The sequence below is a fragment of the Ochotona curzoniae genome, unplaced genomic scaffold (assembly GCF_017591425.1).
Source record: "Ochotona curzoniae isolate NIBS_2020 unplaced genomic scaffold, NIBS_Ocur_1.0 contig_4105, whole genome shotgun sequence".
Lineage (NCBI taxonomy): Eukaryota > Metazoa > Chordata > Mammalia > Lagomorpha > Ochotonidae > Ochotona > Ochotona curzoniae.
The window spans coordinates 4046142-4067700 of record NW_024466129.1 but is presented as its reverse complement, the minus strand read 5'-3'; the positions used below and the strand labels follow the sequence as shown (position 1 = coordinate 4067700).

The following is a 21559-nucleotide window of genomic DNA, read 5'->3' as shown; positions in this document are numbered from 1 at the left end:
GGAGGATGCCCACTATGAGTTTCTCCATTTCTTGAAGGCAACACCAAGGATCCTTGCCCCCTTCTTTACCTCCACTTCCTCCTCCCCAAGAATCCATCAACAACTACTGGCAAGGGCTAAGGGGAGGGGCCACCAAGGCTCTTTTTGGTGACAGCTTTTGGAAAACCTGCTTGGCCAGCTGCGCAGGCCGGTAGGGAAAGTACAGACTATCAGTCTGAGATGCAGAGTGTTTGTTTGATTTCCCATGACCCACCATTGAGGCTGGAATAAATGCCACTGACCCTCCAGGGACCTCACACCACCCCCAGCCTTGGCTTTGCTGGGAAGCACTATACCTTTGCCCCAACATCAGCTCCACCCTTCTCTTAGCATGCCCTCCTAGGAATGCAGTGAGATCATCCCTGAGTGACGCACTGTGCCAGGACAGAGGAAAGGAATGGAATGGATGTGGTTATTGTTCTTTGAAAGCTTGCTCAAAATGGAGGGCAGAAAATTCCAGCTTCTGGAAGGAATTGTTGATTAAACTAGACAAAGATGTTTCTTCTCAAAAGAATTTATCTTGAATGTCAACACATCGTACAAGGAGTGGTGTTCATTGAATTTTCCAGAACAGGTTTTTGTAGCCTCACATGAGCTTTTGGTTCTCTGGCTGGTTAGGTCTTTGAAGAACAAGTATACCAGTTGAATAAGGGGATCCTAATCCTTCAGAGTAGAAACCTTCAAGGTCTGGGACCTGGGAACTGTTAGATGATCCGGCCTCTGACAACAGACATGGGGGCCAGGACGAAAGGGTCATGGTAAGATGATGGAGACACCTCACTCCCTCCAGCCGCAGTCCAGAAGCTCCACACTCTGTGGTCAGGAATCACAACTCCTTTCCAGTCTATATGAACTTGGTGCCACCTTGTTCCCCCTCTTCTTCCTCTCAATGATCTTCAACCGCTCAGACACCCTGTCATCACTTCCTTTTTCCACTTTTACAGAAAAGGGGGCTGAATTGCAATGACAGTGGTCTCCTGACTTCCTGAGAGGGCAGGGAGTGCAACGGAGTTCACCTGCAGTTAATCAGATGATGTGTGCAGCTCAGAATCCTCCTCTCCTGAAGAATGACTGTGTCAAAGGGAATCGAGGTTGCCCTTGTCCTCACGCTCATTACACTACACTTACCTCAATATGGGCCTAGTTGGTCACATGGGAGATCCTTTTCAGTGCAATATACTAGATGCTTTTACCAATTCAGAAATAGCTTTGAAAAAAGAGATACCCAGCCAAGCACATTATTTGTCATTTAGCAATGATAAATTACTGGCTTTAAAGAAAATTGATTTGTCTTTCAAGATTGCCAACTCTATGATTTTAAAAGGTCGACATTGTCACTAAAACACTGGTGATTTTTTTTTTCTTCTTTCTTTGTCCTTCCTGCATTTTCTCTCTGTGTTTCTTGTTGCGTCCTGCCTCACATTACAGAGCCATCCCATTCACCATTACATTCACTCATTTGACAAAGATATTGGTGGGGAATCCACTATTCTAAGTGCTAGAGGTATACTCAATCAAACAGAGCTTTACCCTTGAGAAGCTTAGCATCTTACGTTAGCAGGGCTCTTTCCCCTTCCTAGCCTCCTTTGAATTCTAACTCAAGTCTCTTGCCTGCTTGATCCCTAGGAAAGCCGGCCTCATCCTTTCCCAGCTTGGGGATCTCAGCAGCTGGTGCAATGGACTCCTGCAGGAACCCAGAATCAGCTTGCGCCGCAGCGCTCTCAAGTACCTGGGTTGCCGCTACAGCGAGATCAAGCCCTATGGACTTGACTGGTCTGAGCTCAGCCATGACCTCAGGAAGACCTGTGAAGAACAGACCCTCAGCATCCCCTACAATGACTATGGGGACAGCAAAGACATCTAGCTGGCAGCATGCGTCCGGGGAGTGGCTGCCGAAATGAAGGAGGAGAAAGGAAGTGGGACAGCTGATTTAGTCCGTGGATTTTTAGTATTTTTTAATGGAACATTAAAGTCTCCATGAGCAACACCCTACTAAGGGAGACTGCTCCTTGCTCCCTACCAGACTTCTTCAGTTTGATGTTCTTCATCTGCATGGTAGACACCTGCCAGTGTTTGTTCTTTAGAGGGTGATTTTGAGGCTTATTTGGGCAGAATCATTTGTTGTACTCATTTTTTTTTTTTTCTCCAAGAGGGTCATCAGCAAAATGCTTAAGAAGCGTCGTCTTGCTTCCCATGGAAGGTCTACCAGGTTGAGGCACCCATGCCTCAGTTTCTGAGACCATTGTAGTTGGGGCTGAAGTGAGGACAGCAGGTTATAAATCCTGACTCAGGCCCCCCACTCTCAGGCAGTCCTCAGGAGGCATTACTCAGGGAGCCCACACCTTGCTCACAAAGTTAGTAAGCAAATGAGGGAAGGCAGTACCTGTTGTGCTTCATTGTCTTTTTCCTCCCAGACCATCCTGATGCTTTCCCAAAGGGGAGTTCAACTCCTGTTAGAGGCCTCAGGGCGCCTCCTGGGGATGTGGTAGGCCCTCCCGTTGTAAGCCAGGCCTGGCATTCAGTCTTCCTGGGACAGATCTCTACTAGCTCATCTGAACAACGCTTTTGGAGATTCACTGAGATGCCACGCTGCAACATTTCCTGGAACAGGTTATGTTTGATAGGCAACAAAATGCTCCTGGCAAGTTTACCTTTGGAGAAGGCAACCTAGAAAGCTAGCCGTTCAGATTCTAGAAGAGAGGAAATTTATTGTTTTACCAAACTCCCACTTCTCTGGAGCCCAAGGTATAAACATCTGGATTCTTTTCAGCCCTTGCACGTCTTCCCCTGCACAGGTGGCTTGGTGGATGTGTGGTCTGGCCCAGGAGAAGTTGAAACTTCCAAATTAGTTTTTAGTGACCTCTAGCTGCTATGGATGGCCCTTCAACTCTTGTTACTTCTTACTTTGCAAATTATTTCTCTGAGGAACATCCCCAGGAGGATGCCACCCTTCTTGGTGGATGTAGGTCTCTCCACCCTACTGCCCTGGTGTTGCTGTGGGTGCCAGTCTCAGCCTGGCTGTCAGGAAGCTGAGCCTCCCAGACAGCCTTGCAGGGCTGTGTGAGCCATAAAGGCTTTAGCTGCTCACACCAGCCCAGCAGGCCTGAGCACATATTTCATCCACATTGCCTTGTGTGAGAGCTGCTGCTGTGGACACATGGGAAAGGTCAGAAAGGAGGGACAGGGTCTCGAAGGCAAGTCTGAACTCCAGTGCACTTTCCATAATAGAAATAGTAGTAGATAAGATTAACGGGATGTTTACAGAATCTTACGCACTGCCATAAGCACTTCACACTTCACTGATTCCTCCCAGCATCCCCTGGGAAACGTGCTCTTCTTGTCTCTTTCTGAGGAAATGGATGTAGAAAGGTGTGTTGCTGCCTCGATTCTCTGCTGTGCTTTATGGCTGTGCTGGATGGAGCACAGGATTGTAACCAGCCTGAGATCCTCAGCATTGTTTTCAGGGCTTGGAGCATGCAGTTTCATGAGTGTTCAGTTCCACGGGAGCCTGTGCAGGCAGCTTGACAGTTTCTGGAGCATCCACCGCTCAGCGATGCAGCACGAATGTGAGGGCTAGTGTGCTTCTAACCTTTGGGGGTGTCACACCCATGGGGCTTCCCATTCACAGCCTCCCAGTAGGTGTCGGACATGATGCCTGTGACAAGGCTGAAGGTGCTGGTTCATCCCACTCCCTCTGCTTCTTTCTAGAGAAGCAAAGATTTATGAGGCCCTCTATGCCTATCTCAGCGATTCCCGGAGCAAAGGCTGACAGAAGACTGGGGCTTCTGCCTGTGGTCAGTGCAGGACCTCAGATGAAGGGCTTTGAGGGCACCATTGCCAGAAAGGCCAAGAGGTCACAAGATGGTGCAGTGGGGCCTACAGCATCTTGTTGCCTGTGTTGAGCCTCTGAGATGGAGGTTGGGGAGCCTGCCAATGCCTTTTTGCCCCAGTGTGGGGCCAAGAGGGAGGATGTGTCAGGGTCACACACTGATCAACGTTGTATTTTAGGTCCACTGTCTGCATATCTCCTGGCTGTCTTCCTCGGGCTCCCCCACCCCCACTTTTAGCTGTACATTTTCACGGCTCTTCTAGGACCCTCGCCCCTCTACTCCGTGTCTCTCTACAGGTCTCTTCTTCCTTTGGTTGCCCTCCATGTTCCTCTCTCTCCATGCACACCACACACACACACACACATGCTCAGATACACACATACACACCCACACTTTTCCCGGTGGCTTCAGCCCACTGACTTTCAGGTGAAAGATCCCATTGTGAATGAAACTGTGCACAGTCATAGGACAGTACAGAAAAGGCGAGAATTTTTGTCCCTGGGAAGATACACTGCCCAAAGCTGGCCTCCTTTCTAGCCAGAAGAGAGGATGGTACTGGACCAGTATTAATCCTCGGATTTTCAAGTTGCCAAACAAGTTCTCAAGGGGGTCCCTTTCATTCACCCACACTGTCTCCACCCTGTGGACCCTTGAGATCGCTGGTGTTTCCTCTTGGATGTCCATGAACTTCAGTAGTAGCATTAGACCTTTAACTGAGTGTGCATCGTTTTCCATGAAGTTTGATCAGTTCGTTTTCAGTTAACTCTCACTTCCTGATATTCGAATGTTCTATTAAAAAACTGCGTGTGAAGAAAAAAAAAACCTGCTCTATTATTATAGAAGGAAGAAAAATATAATGTGGCCATCTTCAGGTATAACAGTGTTGTTTCAAAGAATTATTGTGTGATTATTAAAAATGAAATAAGCGACTAAATAATAAACAAAGGCGTTAGTAAATGTTGCCTTGTGGATGTTGCTTGTGTGATTCAACACTGAACAATCTGCTTGTGTCCACTGGGAAGTGCTTCCTTGTGACGTTCAGGCCTATGGCCATCATCTTGCTAGAGGGAAGACTCTTCCATTAAAGCTAGTTATAAATGTATTGGTATGAAGTAATAAGCTTCAGCTCCTCTCTACCACCTTCTGCAAAAAATAATAAATGAAACGTGTATTTGCTAGATTCCAGACAGTTCGTTTAGTGAAGGACATGTGCTTATTCTGTGGCCTGGAGTTTATTTATTTTTTCAGATGGGAAGTTAGACTGATCTCTCCTCACAAGAGTGAGGAAGGCTCTGACAAAGGAATGCAGAGTGTGAAGGAAGTTTTATCTTCTGGACATGGAGGAGAAGCATTGCAGAAGGTCCTCATGGACAGACTTCTGTATTGCATTCATTCTGTAGAGGCTCTTGAGATAGACTGGCTGGTACGCAGTAATGACTTTCTTTCTCTCTACAATGTATATGTAATCTTGACTGCTGTCAAAATGTGATTCCCTTTAAATTCTTCAATAATCAGATGACAAGTGTCTGGGCTTAATAGATCTTCTTCCAAAGTTGTGATCGAAGCCTTCAACTTCCTGCCCAGAAGGGACAATGAAAAGAAAGTGAAGACTGTGGTGATTCTGAAACACGGTGTGAATTCTTGGACACCTGTCCTTACCCCTCTATGCCGTGCGCGCGCGCACACACACACACACACACACACACACACACACCCCTTCCTCTTTAGCATTGGTCTTCCTGTCTCACTCCTGGCATCTGAGCAGCTCTGTTACTCTCTGCAGTCATTACTTGATGATGGCTGTGACACTAACTCAAGGCCGAGCCACAAAAGCCCTCAGGGCTTTCATTTTCTTCTCTGGAACTCTGACAGTTAGTGCTACCAGGCAGCATGAGAAAGCCCAGGCCACCAGGCTAGGCCCATCAAGCTGGCAGGAGCACGTGTCTGCGCTGTGACTGCCCCAGTTTTCATCTGAGACAAGAGACACCTGAGGAAAGCTGTCGTGGACAGTTGAAGGCGGTTCCTCTACCAGCTGAATACCACCAAGAGATGTCCAGCAGCACTAAGCCTATCCTTCCTTGAATTCAGCAACAGGATAGTTGCTGGTTTTTAAACCACTTAGAGGGTCTTCTAAGTAAAGGAAATCTGGGGGTCCATGTGTCTGTGCTGTTCGTGTAGTGACAAAGCCCCCAGGGGAGCCTTGGCCTATTCATGAATTAGCCATTAGAAAGGAGAGGATATCAAATGCAGGCTGAGATTCACGCACAGTGTACCCATTTCACCAACTGGGCAAGTTTTAGCTCCCACCAAATGGTAGCAAAAATGATGGTGAGCTGCTGCAGCCTAATACTGCTAAAAACCTGAACCACAGAGCCTGAACAAAAACACTTCAAGCAGGAGCCTTGTTCCCTGGGCCAGGGAAGGAAAAGAAAGAGATCTCAATATTGGAGGGCATGGGTTTTTCCCAATTACTTTATCTGTCCTTTTTTGCATTCAGAACTTCTTGAATACGAATGTGCATCCCCAGGCCCCTACTAGGTGCCGGACACTTGTGCTAAATACTTTAGTTGCATAATATTCCACAATCTTTGTTGCCTTGTGAAGTGAAAGAAAATGTGGTATCTCAAAGCCTGTGCATCACTTACTCCGACACCTGGAAAGACTGGAAAGGGCTTGTTGACTCTAACCATTACACTAGTCTATCTCTACTTGCTACAGGTTGTTTCGTTTTTAGATTACTGTAAAGGGAAAAATTCTCCTACTGAATTTTTTTGCAAATAATTTCCCTGTTGCCCTACATCAGGCAAAAAAAAAAAGCGGGGGGGAGGAATATGGTTGGTTCAGTGTAAAACTAGTACTGCCATTAGGAAAACAACTTGGGCTGGGTAGCCTATTTTCACAAGCTTAGTGTCTTGTTTCTTCTTATTTGGATTGGCTTTGGTAGTGGTTGGTTTGTTGCAGAATCACAAAATCGGGCCCTTAGCTTGGGTTTTCCAACATCTCTCTATAATGTGCTTTAATGGTTCTTCTGGGCCTCATCTTGGAGTTCTGCTTGCATCCAGGGTAATACTCCATCCATGGATGAAAATGCGAGGACCAAAAGTGTCCAGGACAGCGTGAGTGGGCATATGGACCAAGAACTCAACCCTATTGTTAAATAGCAGCAGTCTCCTGAATCCTGCCCTTCTACTGACTCATCTTCTATTGTCATTTTAAATGAAATCAGTTGGTGAAAAGTTTAGTTTCAAATGAAATTCTCATAATATATAGAAATAAATAACAGTTTCTTTTGGCACATGTGAAGAGTCCAAGATTTGGCTCATGTCTGCACTATTCCAAAGAGAAGGGGAAAATAAATAAACAAGTTTGTTCTGGGACTTTGCAGTGTGCTCTGTAATTGAGTTTATTCCCTCAGAGCTGGACAGGTTTGGACATTATGTTTCTTCACCCAAATTGTCTTTTGTTAGATCTATCCTATGCCTGCTTGCATGGGGTACAAATTAGTGTAATTGATTCCTTACCTTGCCCAGTAGGTGGACCTCAGCCATATTCTGGGCTTAATAAGTAGAAGCAACTTCTTTTGTTTCAAATGAGTCAAATGTCCAACGACCCCAAGGCTATTATTGTGCAATGAGTCAGACAATGTTCTCTAACCTACCCATTTAGAGATGAAAACACCTCAAACCACGTCCCGTTGAAATTGTAGGGTATAACTACTCATGGGTAAGCCTAAGTTTGGACCAATATAAGTGTCACTTTGTCCTCATGTCCAACAAGGATAGGATGGTAGCACATGTGCAATTCACAAGCAATTACTTTGTTCTCAGATCCATTTCCCAATCTCATTTGCTCTGTTCTGTATCACACAGGGCTGACTCTTCCAAATTATACTTCCCAGACTCTCTTGTCAACAGGCTTCCAGCTTGGTAGGACAATGGGAGGCTCTTGTGAGAGAAGGGAGGACAGGAAGGGGAAGGAAGCCAGAGGACTTCTCCCCCGTCTATGCCTTGAATGTTTGTCTTCTCTATGTACGCCTTTATGCTCTCACAGCAGGATCTGCTTCTTTCAGTTGCTTATGTTGGTCTTTTCACCTTATCCAGGTGCCCCTTTCCATGATTATAAAGGTTTTTGCATTGGTTTCCCATTTTTAACTTACTGTATTCATTTATCTAAAATGTTTTCTGCTTTCCCCACTGGGTAACACTAAGCTGTATTACATCTCATCTGACTTAGGGAGTTAGTAGAATTCCTTTGAGTCTTAGAGACAATCTGAAAGATGGAATTTTTATTCTAAGAGCAAATAAATTTCCACGAATTTGGACTGATTGCAGGGATGACCAACAGGTTTCCTCTTGAGCATCACGTTTGAGCAAATCACAATGACTACCCGGACAATGGACTGGTGTAAAGATTAAGAATGAATCTGCCGAGTCGGAGCGCATTGGCATTTGACACTGTGAATGTATAGCAGACATTTTTAGGAATGTAACAAGCACAGAACACTTGAAATCAGGATTATTTAGATAAATTTACTGTATGCACACATACTTCTGTTGCATATAACTTATGACATGTACAAGTACAAATACTGAAATCGAATAATGGAACAAAATGCATTTGTTGAGTCCCCTGGCCCCACTTGTACATGCTCAGTTTCATGGTATTGTTCTTTTATTTTTGGATCTGTCACTAAATCTATATTGGAAGACAGTCTTAGTTCTATCTTGCAGGACTGGCAAGACATGGTAGTCTATATTTCTTAACCTTACTGCTTGCTTCACATATTCAGTCTGGTGTCAATTCCCATTACAGAGAAGACAACACAATCAAGCTGGGTCTGTGGACTTGCAAGATTGCTGGTGACTTGATTGGCATTTGACATACATAGAAACCCAAGTCCTGAATGCCTCTCATCTCTGACCTCACTGACTGTCCTTAGCCTGGGCCACATCCTCAGATATGGCTCCTCCTGTACTCAAATGTCTTTAGACTTACAGAACAGAAACATTCCAATAACTAGTGTATCTGTTGTATCCACACTTTGGAAACTCCTGACCAGCACTTCATCCCTCCAGTCTTTCCAGACCTGAGCATCTGACAGGGAAAGATGTGTTGATTCGCACCCTGTGGACTGTGTCCTTTGGCAGCTTAGCAGAGATTGGAAGAGGCCCACAGTAGAGGTGTTCTGTGACAGAGCTGACTGGAGTGAGGTAAAGAGGGGAAATATAAGAAATGGCTACTTCGTTACCATGGCAAACCGGCAAACAGAGTAGAGGGTGTGGCCTGGGGTTTAATGAAGTGCCACTGGGTTTGAGAAGCAATGGAATGTTTGAGTATAGTTGAATTCCTTCCCCTAAAAGCAGGGCCAGGCCACTAGTGGGGACTGCCCACACCTCTCAGGAATGCCTAGGATGAACCCAGGGATGGAAAAGCCAGGCAGGCCTCCCAGGTGCAGCTTTTCCTGCCACCAGCCACAGCACTGGGGCCTCCCAGAATAAATCTGGAAAACGCTTCAAAGAGCCAAAAAAGACTGGATCTACACATTATTTTTTTTCTTCCACAACTCTGACTTTGGCATTCCTCAGGGCATCAGTAGGCGCTTTGAAAGCCCTTCCTTGTGGAAGTTCACATCTATCTTTTCCTTTGCCTCTGTGCTTCTCCAAGGTGGCATTCCCACCATGAGGATGTACCTGGTCCTTGAAGTCACTACAACTTGAACAAACAGAGGAACGGTGCTAGCACTGGAAAGGTGGGTGGAAAAAGGCAGCCCTTGAAAGAAGCTGGGGCCAGAAGAGATGAGCCAAACATACACTCAAGGATGGAGTCTGACCTGACACAGAAGTAAAAGAAAAGCCCAAGGTCAAGGCAGAATCATGTCTGAAGACCATTGACTGTGTGAACCATTCACCAGTCAGGAAATTAATAGAAAACCTGGTAAAATTGCAACAATGAAGTCAACTACTAGCCAGGTTTCCTCCAATAAGGACACCTGGAGCTTCCCTGAGAGTCTGAATGACAGATGACACAAGAATCTAACCTGCCTTCACTCCTAGGTCAATTCTTTTCTTTTTTTTTTTTTTTAAGAGTCTCTTCCTCTTCCTCCTCCTCCTTATCTTCTTCTTCTTTTTAAGATTTATTACTTATTTTCATTGGAAAGACAAATTTACAGAGAGGACAGACAGACAGAAAGATCTTCTATTTGATGGTTTAGTCCCCAAATGACTGCAGCTGCAGGAGCTGAGCTGATCCAAAGCCAGGAGCCTCTTCTTCAATGGCTTCTTTCATGCAGGGTGCCAAGGCTCTGAGCCATCCTCTACTGCTCTTCCAGCACACAAGCAGGGAGCTGGACGGGAAGTGGAGCAGCCAGGGTGTGAACCAGCACCCACATGGGATGCCAGTATATACATGATAAGTATTTAGCCACTAGGCCTTTGTGCCTATTTTATCTTATTACAACCTTGAACTAGCATAGAGAAGATTCCTATATAATACATGCAAGAATGGAAACTAGAGACAAAAATGACACGTTTTTTTTTGAGTACTACTGATATTCCCAATTGAGTAATGTATGTCTCATCTCTGAACATGAAGCATGGAAATTCACTAATAAACATAATTGACAAATGTGCAACATCAATAGATATGTATTGAGCTCTAGCTATACTCACATGGAATAGTTCACTCGCCAAGTACTATCCAGGGTTGTTAGTGATACCCTGGATAAGTTAAGCTCATTGTTCACTTTACCTATCAGTGTGAAAAGATTGTAATCTACTCAAGTTCCCCCTGAGCTAGAATTCCAAATGACTTTTTTGAAGATTTATTTATTTTTATTACAAAGTCGGATATACAGAGAGGAGGGGAGACAGAGAGGAAGATCTTCTGTCCAATGATTCACTCCCCAAGCAGCCACAATGGCTGGAGCTGAACCAATCCAAAGGCAGGAGCCAGGGGCTTCTTCCAAGTCTCCCACACAGATGCAGGGTCCCAAGGCTTTGGGCTGTCCTTGACTGCTTTCCCAGGCCATTAGCAGGGAGCTGGATGGGAAGCAGGGATGCCTGGATTAGAACTGGTGCCCATGTGGAATCCTGACTTGTTCAAGGTGAGAACTTTAGCCACTAGGCCACTGTACCGGGCCCCAAATGATTTCTTGATTGTGAAGTCTGTATTCCCCGAATGAACACATGTGAGTACTTAAATGTTTAGAAGATCTACCAAATATCATATTATGAAAGGCCTGAAAAATAAAGATGCTGTGATTCTTCTGTTAACTATTTAGAGACAGAATCTCTACTATCTTGCAAGCCATTACGATAGTCTGCATCCGTCTTCTTTCTTGGAGATAGATCATCTACCTGTAAGAGCACCAGTGGGTACGGAGGGTGGCTCACTGGTAAGATGATCAGCCAGTGCTCTGAGACATAACCCCGGCATTAGCTTGGCCTTCTGAAAATGGTGGATAAATTAAATGGCCTTGTTGACAAAGTTTAAAAATATTTTTTCTCTCTTAATATTTGGAATTGGGATCACATTCAGGCTATTTATTCTTGGGCGTCAAATGGGAACACAGTATTACTTTGAATGAAGTTATATTTCAAATATTGCCAGAAGTTCATAGAACATTTAAGTGTGTGTGTGTGTGTGCTTGGTGTATTTGTATGACAGACAGAGATCAACAAGTTAGTTAGGGTCACTTGTATCCTAGTCCACAGCAAGTCAGAGGCTCGTCATTTGTCTCTCTCCTGCTTCTTCATAGTTCATTTTGTACCAAGGATGTATCTGTTCATCCAGATTATCACTATTTACTCATAAGAGCAATTTATCAAGTTCCAGATTCTTGCTATAAAAGCTGTAGTAGATCTTTATAAAAGTCTTTAACTTGGGGGTTATGTATCCATTTTACATGTGGTGAAGTTGGAGCTCAAGCCATTACCTAACTTCTCAAAATCACACAGTTTGGTTTAAGGTCAGGCTGCCCCTTGGGCTTGTATTTTGTCAGACCAACAGTTGCTACTTCTTTACTGTATGGATCACATCTATGCCTGAGATGTACACACATATTTGGCCAGAGTTAGGCAAGATCATAGCTTAGTGTAAAATTGAATGGCAAGTATTGAGTTCAAGAGTCAAGATAAGAGTGAATCATTTTGATACTATGCACTCAAAATGTGATTTTCCATGTTGAGCTTGTATTACCATCAACTGAATTATCCTTAATGAACCAACCAGATAATAAAGCTGGAGTGACAACAGGCTCTCCGACTCCTTACCCAAAACGCAAAAATACGCCTCTTTTGGCCATCACACCCATCCTGTAGAGACTGGTAAGCTGTCTAGCACATGTCAAGGTTTTCTTCAGGGCAAGGGATCATATGAGGTAGTTTCAGAACTGAACCAGGCAATCATGTAGAGGTGTGAGGTGTGTCTCTCTGAGTCTGACTGGTCCAGGTGGTGAATGTATCTGGAAATCCAGCCCATGTTACCTGAGTTTACCTCCATGGTTGAAACACTGGCTTGCTTTTGCCTAGATGAAAGTGTGCTTTTACCTACCTCCCCTAAAACGCCAAATTCAGGCCTGAGTTCACATTCCTTTAAAGAGTTCATAGCTGGGGGCCCGGTACAGTGGCCTAGCAGTTAAAGTTCTCACCTTGAACACGCTATGATCCCACATGGCACCCTATCCCGGCAGCCCCACTTCCTATCCAGCTCCCTGCTTGTGGCCTGGGAAAGCAGTGGAGGACAGCCTAAAGCCTTGGGACCCTGCACCTGTGTGGGAGACCTGGAAGAGCTCCTGGCTTCTGGTTTCAGACTGGCTCAGCTCCAGCCATTGTGGCCGCTTGGGGAGTGAATCAACAGACGGAAGATCTTCCTCTCTGTTTCTTCTCCTCTCTGTATATCTGCGGTTCCAAATAAATAAATAAATAAATAAATAAATAAAAAATAAATAAATCTTTAAAAAAAAAAAAAAAGAAAAAGAAAGCTGTCCGGAGACAGGAAAGAAGGGCTCAGGTAAGAAGGCCTGTGGAAACAAGACAGGTCATGCAAGCTGGACAATGATGTGAGTGCCGAGACTATCAGGACCTGTTCAGGAAGCTCCTTTATGCTATTATATTTATCTCCTTTGGTACCCTGCTGAGAAGCCGCAGATCAGAAGGATTGTGGGAACAGGACAGGTCATCCAAACCAGAGAAGGATTTGACTCTTTTGGATGGCAGTTGACTTCTTGTATGACTCCACAAAAACTACGCTGCACGGGGAAATGCAAATACGCCATGCTGATACTGATGTGTGAGGAAGAGGCAGGAGAGAGGATATCTCTCGCTTGAAGATATGTCCTTCATTTATCCAGGAGGAGGCAAAGCCAGCCTAAGCCACGGTGTGTGTCCGATCAATTGAAGATGATGGATGTAAAATACACAAATAGAGCATAGCTTATGTGGTGTTGGAGGCAATTTTATTCTGAATGAGAGCCAGAGCTATCGTTACCATGGCTAACAAGACTCCGTGACTCCTCCTAGTTCCCTCCATATTTCCTTGACATCAGCTCTCTTCCTTCACTCCATTCCACCAGGCTGCCCTCAGACTTCTTCTCTCTCACGTAACAGTTGCTATTCCCTCTGCCTGTTTCATTGCTCCCAGTATTCACTGAGCTCGCGCTCTGGCTTCAGCCACAACTCTAAGAAATGTTCCTGTGGAAACTAACCTCTCCCAGCCCTTATTTCTCCCCACTAGGTTGGCACACACCCTGTTTTCCTTCACTGTATTCTTGACCTGCTGACATATATTTGTGTGCATACTGTCTGACGTCTTCAACTTCTTTCCAAGATCCTAGAAGACAAAGCCCTATCTGTTCTAACAACACCTCAGGTTGTAATCACCACCTATGCAGTGTATTAAATCACCACTCTGTTTACAGAGTGGGGCACACAACGGGCATGCAACAAATAGCATAAAATATGACAATAGTATTACCAGCTATGAAATCATGGCTTCTTCCACTAAGGTTATGAAAACCAAATATGAAGTGTACAGCGCTATGACATCCAGCGTTACATGAATTCCTTAATACTAGACGAACTCACAGTTAAGCAGGATAACTCAGTGGAGAAAATGTTACAGTGAACAATGCAATCTTTGGAGAACTATTTCCTTTTTAAAATATATATATATATTTATTAATTACATTGCATTATGTGACACAGTTTCATAGGCTCTGGGGATCCCCCAACCCCTCCTCTGACCCTCCCCTCATGGTAGATTCCTCCACCTTGTTGCTGTATTGCAGTTCAAATTCAGTCAAGATTCTTTTATTGCAAGAGTTTACCAAGCATAGAGTCGAGCATCTTATTATCCAGGTAAATTCAACAGTTTCTTGGGGAGACCATCTCTGGTCTGAAGGTAGAGCTGGCAGAATATCTTCCTGATCAATATAAAGCCACAACCTAACATCAACAACAATTTACAACATTATGGAATTAATTGATATGGTATTGAGTAACCAATATGTTAAAAAAAAATACAAGTTCTTAACCACATCCTGTGACTACTTCATTGACCTTTTAATTTTAGTTTATACACAGAACCAGCTGCTATACACCTTAAAATGACTATAGGGTACTGTTCAGCTGTCCCATGTCTATTTTCATTTTAGTATTTAGCAGTTTACAGTGTTGAAGTATAATTTTGCTGAGCTTGGCAGATTTTAGGATAATCTAAACTGGGTTATAACTCTAACAAGGCATATGTCAACAGCTGAGGTGCAGAACAGTTTTAGGAGGGGTGTGCAGAGAAATCTTCGATACCTTAGTGAGGAGTAATTAATCTTTGTGTGCTCCCTAGCAAAGTATGTGTTGGGAGCATACAGAAGGGAATGTCATCCTTCGTATGCTCAATGTGATTAGTTTCCCAAGAAATAGAGTATTTTAATGCTGCATGGTAGATTAACACACAGACCTGACATCCACATTATTATGTATAGATTTTGGCGATGTCAATTACTAGCTGTGTCACCTTGCATTTTTTTCTACCTCTAGGAATGTTTCTTCTGTCTCGTTTTTGTTCTGTGTTCCACTGCTCCTCAGTCAGTTCCAGATTCCCAAAGTTGACTCCATTAACTGTTAAACTTTGCAAAGACTTTATGAAAGTTATACGACAATGGGAGATCTTTTTACTTGCTTTTAAATTTATGGTTGGAAATTACTGGATGCATAATTCATAGATGATGTTAATTATTTTTTCTAAGAGCTAGAATAATATAACTAAAAATCTGCAGCTAACGGAGCTGGCTTTGGGTCATAGTGTATTAAATCACCACCTGCAAGACCAGTAACAGGCTCCAGTTCAGGTTCTGGCTGCTCTACTTCCAATCCAACTCCTTGCTAATGCAACTGGGAAAGCAGTGGAAAATGGCTCGAGAGCTTGTGCTCTTGTATTCTCATGGGTGACCTGGAGGAAGCTCCTGGCTCCTGGATTTGGAAAGACCGTGCTCTGGCCACTGTAGTCATTTGGAGAGTGAAAAAGTAGATGAAAAGCTACGCACTTTTTCTTCCCGTCTCACTCTATAAGTAAATAAATGAATCTTTTAAAATATAGCTTACAATGATGCTTGCCTACTTCAATGACATATATGTAACTTGATTTTAAAAATAATGTTCAGGGCCTGGTGTGATGGCTCAGTCGCCAAATCCTTGCCTTCCTGGTGCTGGATCCGATATAGGTGCCAATTCATGTCCCAGTGGCCCTGCTTCCATTTCAGCTCCTTCCTGTGGCCTGCAAAAACAGTGGAGGATGGCTTAAAGCCTTAGGATCTTGCACCCATGTGGGAGACACAGGAGATGCTCCTGGCTCCTGGCTTTGGATTGGCTCACCTCTAACTGTTGGAACCATTTGGAGAGTGAACTAGCGGACAGAAGATCTTTCTCTCTCCTTCTCTTTGTAAATCTGCCTTTCTATTTAAAAAAAATGCCATTCAAAGCACATTTTAAAAAATATTTATTCTATTTTTATTGCAAAGTCAGACACACAGAGGAGAGATAGAGAGGAAGATCCCCATCCAATGATTCACTCCCCAAGTGACCACAATGGCCAGTGCTGCACGATCCAAAGCCTGGAGCCAGGAAATTTCTACAGGTCTCCCACACTGGTGCAGGGTCCCAAGGCTTTGGGCCATCCTCGACTGCTTCCCCAGGCCACAAGCAGAGAGCTGGATGGGAAGCAGGGCCACTAGGATTAGAACTGGTGCCCACATGGGATCATGGCGTGTTCAAGGAGGACTCTAGCTGCTACAGCACCACGCTGGGCTCTGTTCAAAGCACATTTTAACAGAAAGTGGAATGACTCCTGTTCCTAATATCTCAGAATAATGTTCTGTAATATGATAGCCACTAGCTCCATGTGGTTATTTAACTTTGGAATTAAGTAACATTTTAAACTCAATTCTTTAATTGCCTTTGTCGCACTTCAAAAGCTAGCTTACAGCATGAGTTTGTGCAGCCATATTGGACTATGCAGATACAGATCTTCTCTATCACCCTGGACAGTGTTGTTCTGTAAACTCGAAGTTCAGTTTAAGGTAGCCAGCACTTCACACAGCTATCCTATTTTCCAGGTATATTGCAGCTTACCAATATTGTTTTCCAACTTTCCCCTTAGCTTTTTTTCCTTTTGCTCAGTGCTAGCTTTACCAACATTGCGTTACAAATCCACTTTTCTTCTCTGTGAGTCAGTGAGCTAGAACATCTCTTGGCAACCAATCACTTTGGAATCTCCATCTGTTTTCACTGTCTTGAGAATGTAACTAGTGATGGTGCACATCTCAGACAAACGCTTTAGAAGTATGGGATCCGAGAGTTTGATGGGTCCGTAGAAGACATACAAGGGTGACTCCATTCTTTTCTCCAATATCAAACTTCTTGAGAGGATAGCCTCTACTCGTTGCCTTCATTCCTTACCCCTATCTGTGTCACATTTCCTAGTGTCTGTGTTTTGCATAGAGAGAGATTTAGAAAATGGAGGCTAGAGAGGTCTGCTGTCTAGATGACTGACCTAGACACTGTTGGGACAAACTCATATTTTTATTCTTGCCAATCATCTTGCTGCTGCCCAATGATTACAGGTGACCAACAGACACTCTAAATTGGCCTTCACATTCATCGATGTCTCCAGCCTGCTGTAGGCAAAATGGGAAAGACATGCAGCCTGCTGGGTTCAGAGGCACTGTTTTCCAGTGTAGAGACTGTACCTTTTTTAAACTGGAGGAATTCTTTTACATGCCCTTCTAGTAGTTATCAATGCACTACCAACGAAGTTGTTACTCCAAAGTCCTTTGTGCAACAACACATAAACTTGGCTTACTATTATTCAGAAAGCACGTTGAATCACACATGTTCAACTGTGGTGGGAGAAAATTCTCTAATTTTGATAGTCTTTGTGAAATTTAAATGTGATGTAAGAATAATCTTTTTTTTTTTTAATTTTAAGTAAACTACCTTCAGAGAATAGTGACCCAATAAAAAGGAAAGATAAATTGATTCAACATGACTGGAGATCATTAACTCAACACACTCTTTTTATTTATTTACTTTTTTGCATAAAATAAATAGCTTTTAGGCTGACAAAGGCAAAGAAGAGGAAGCTTCTCCACATCAAATTATCCTTAGAAGAAAATTTGATTTGAAGAACATTAGCAAATTGCAGTTACTCTGAATTATCTTTCAGAGTTTACAAATGTTTTTATTATACTCATTTGGGATGTTAACTAGATTTGATTTGCAGATTTCTTTCAAGAATTTTCACTGCCATTGGCAAACCCAATTCTTACTAATGATGAACACTGCAACCTTAACGTCTGGCGTCAGGATCAGGGAAATAATGCAAAGCCCGTTGCAAGGAGCTAAAGATAGCAAAGGATGTAGCCCCAAATACACGACCACCACACCAAAATCTGACTGAAAAATGCACATTGCTACTCAGGTAGGTCCACATGGTAGCAGGTTTGAGAGTAACCAACTATTCTTCAAATCAGTCTTCATCAGGCCATTATGGGACACTCAGCGTTCATTGCCCACCACCCACACTTGAGTCAGCTACTGAGGACCCCTCCGCTCCCCCAGCCCACCCTGCCTGACCAACAAGTTGGTCTAGAATCAGCAGTCTTCCTGGGGGTCATACAGGACAGTACGGCCACAAGGGCCTGCTGTAGAGACGCCTTGGAGCTATTGCTCAGCGCAAAGCATTAGCGGTACCCTTTTCACTCCATCCCAAATCCCTTACCTTCTGGATAACCTGAATCCAAAAGCTGGTGGTGACTCACCATGTCATTTAAGTTTGTCAGTCAATGGAAACCAGAGCTCCCAAGGCTCTGTCCAGGATTCTCCCTGGGGATGCTATTAGGCAGAAGGTAATCTTGCCAGATGTTGCTGTCCAGCTGGCCTAACTGGCTAGTGCAAGGGCATCTGCTTATACTCAGAGCCTGGCATGAGAAGACAGCCCTACAAGGGTTTTCAGTTTTCCTGTTGTTTGCCATCACAGCAAGCAGGCAAAGAAGTGGAACTGGCTACTAAGAAAGCCACAAGGAAACCGTCGAGCACCTTCAATCATCAACAGATAAAATGACCTTGAGCTTTCCCATTGCAACTGGTCCAGCCACACTTTGGGGCCCAACAGGCTGAATATTGTATAGTAGAAAACATGTTATATTTGAGAAGGTCAAACTTGCATTCCTATCCTAATCTGAACCTGAGCATGTGAACTTACACATTTTAATAAAGTTACTGACATTTGGTTTCTTCATTTGTAAAATAGAAAAGTCTAAAACAAAACTGTTCTTGCTCTGCCTAGCCCATATTTAGTTATAGAGCATATTAGATTATTTTGTAAACCACAAAAAAAAATGGCAGGCAATATTCTTTTTATTTTCGAATACTCGTGTCTACTCTCCAACCTCCTTTTGAAGCTCCAAGTTCACATTTCCAATTATCCTTCAGATCTTCCCAAAAGATTCACAGGGGTGTTAAGATACACACTGTGCCCTTTGAGCAGCTATTTGGCTCTTCACACGGTCAGAGAATGTGGTAGGTTTGTTCCTGCTGCAGAAGCCTTCTCCAGGGTGCCAAACATTGCTTCATAATAAACGGCATTCCCGAGTACTTATATATCTGGCCCTCAAATCAAGTTTATCTGAATAGGTACACATCATCTTTCAACATTGTGTTTCTAATGTGTTGTCTGTTCTGTCAGCGCTGATGGCATTTACATGTTACGTAGGATTAATGCAAAGACAACGTCCTCAACATTTCTCTACATCTCTCCCATTCAATTGACTATCACTTTTCTTTTCCTTTTTGCATTTCAGAGCCCCACAGTACCTAGCTTTAGTTCTGGGACCTTGAGGGACCCTCTTTATCAGATCAGTGCTTGGTGTTTTCATCTGTGAACTGAAACTATATTGTGAACAAGTATGTAGAATGAGACTATTCCCCAAAGTCACATTTTTTTTTGTCAGCTTAGTTCTACCTTCCAGCTAACCTAAACATTTCACTGGTGTCTAACAATGCCCATTTCTGTCCATTCCTACCGTCACATCTTCAACATCATTTTTCACTTTGCCTGGCGCTTGTCTTCCCACCCTCCCCCCGTATCTACCCATCAAATAATATGCCATCCTCATCAAGTGCTACCGATCTTCGGCATGTAAGAGTGTTGCTCATCTCCTTTGAACTCTAAAGGCTTTGTTTCACAACTGACGATGCTCTTGACATTAATACAAAGCACTCTACTTCTGTGTAAGGAATCTCGACTCTTGGACTTCTTATGTTTACCTTCCTTACACATCCTAAGTCACCAAAAGAAATGCTAACTATTCAATTCACCAATTGGCAGGGCCTGGACCTAGTACAAGGCAGTGAAAGTTGATTAATCATGATGGGATCATTTAACAACCAAATAAGACACCAAAGACACTTCACATTTCATGTGCTGATTTTTTAATGAACATTTTATAATCTTACAAAATAATTGGCTGTAGCTGTTTTACGGTACAATACAGTAGATCAGCTCCCTTCACTATGATTTCAACCACGCTGATGCACTCAATACTGATCACACGGAAGAGGGGAAGTGCCAAGTCCAACACCTTGCAATGGAGGAAAAGACAGGAGAGAATCAAGGAGACCTCTTTACTTTTTCCCTTGCTCATATCAGCCCATTTTCTTTATTTATTTCATCTTGTCTCTCTCTGATTGAAGGCTACTATGCTATTTCCTAGGATAAGCAGCTTTGGATAATCTGGACACCAGAACCACCAGCTACTAGGAAAAAAGGAAACGGAAGTGACACTGAAATGAGAAGACTGAGGCGTCTCTGTGAGAGGTTCTTGATGACTCTACTTATTACAAGCAGCACATCACAGACCCAGGAAGTGAGCATGAGTGGATACTCTGAGATCTGAATTATTCACCAGTCATGGGTTACACTAGGTCCAAAGGACAAGGTCTAGGAGAACCTGCCAGGGCTGCACCTGCCGCGGCTATCAGCCTCAGCACTTTTCTCACATCACCTTTTTTTGTGTGTCCAAGGGTGTTAGTGACTTGCAGATGCTTTCAACAGAAGACAGAGTATTTTTAAACCAAGTGTGCTGTAGACATGCTCTCACTGCTGCCCCTGTGAGGAGACTGGCAGAGACACACGGTGATGTAAACCATGAGCCCACTGTTTCGGTCTCTGAACCCGGCGATGACTTGGGTAGTTAATTCCCTGTCTCAGTCTCAGCAATGCAAGGATGTACAAGGCAGGTTTTAGATCCTTAAAGACTTCGAAGAATTCGGATTTGGTTTTTAACAGAACGATTTTAAAATGTATGTTTTGAATCTTATAAAGGAGAATCTCCACAGTTCCTCTGTGCTTACCATACTGAAGCCATCAAAACCTCAGAAATAGTATTAATTACCCTCCTGGGATCAATAAGTATGATTTCAGACAATGGATGATATCTAGGGTGCAATTTCTCTGGAAATATAGAGAACAAGATTTATTTGCACGGGCAAAATTTGCATTTTTTTCTTTTCCGAATGGCTTTGCTGCCATCATTCCATATACTTACAAATATTCATATATTGCCTTAATTTTATTTTTTACCATCCCACAATATTGTTCTTTCTTATATGATTGTAGAATTTTGGTATTAAATGAACATCATTTCCTCTTCCTGTTGGCAGAGCTATTTTGAAGAGCAAAAAGACTGACCAAACAAGATGACATGAATAGGTTATAGTTTGGCTCTAACTTTTGCCCATTCTTGACTTCCGTGGGAGAAGATACTGAGAAGAATAGACACCAAGCCCTTGCTAAGATGATAAGGCTTGCATTATAACAGAGACTGGATTACCACTGCCTCTGCCCCATTCTAATCCAGAACTGTTTTTGAAAAAAATGCAACTGCAAAAAGGCAGTGAGCCTGCGATGTAAGTAGAGGCAGGGTTAATGTGGCCATTCACAGGCAGTCTTATTAATCCATCGAATAAGAAAGAAGAATAAAGAAAATGAAATGAGCCCTACATAGCTGAAATTCTTCTTTCTTCCCACAGAGTGTCACCCTTGCTCCATGTGTTCCTGCACTTTGCTCAAATTGAAATCTGTGGGTCACAGATTTTATGCGCCACGCTTGAGTAGAATTTATCTCAGACTCTGTGTTG

The 21559-nt window shown here is 43.5% G+C and overlaps 1 protein-coding gene across 3 annotated transcripts in view; it reads left to right on the top strand.

Moving 5' to 3' along the window:
* The window catches only part of ASTN1 (astrotactin 1), a 295645-nt gene extending 288627 nt beyond the window's left edge, over nucleotides 1-7018 (top strand). For 2 of the 3 annotated variants that reach the window (XM_040984223.1, XM_040984222.1), the window contains exon 23: nucleotides 1666-2094. In XM_040984223.1, the coding sequence (XP_040840157.1) occupies nucleotides 1666-1903 (238 nt within the window). In that variant the 3' untranslated portion in view covers nucleotides 1904-2094. Of the gene's footprint in view, nucleotides 1-1665; nucleotides 2095-4106; nucleotides 4109-7007 lie in introns of those variants that run through there. The other variant, XM_040984224.1, reaches the window with a different exon arrangement.
* The last annotated feature ends 14541 nt before the right edge of the window (nucleotides 7019-21559 follow it).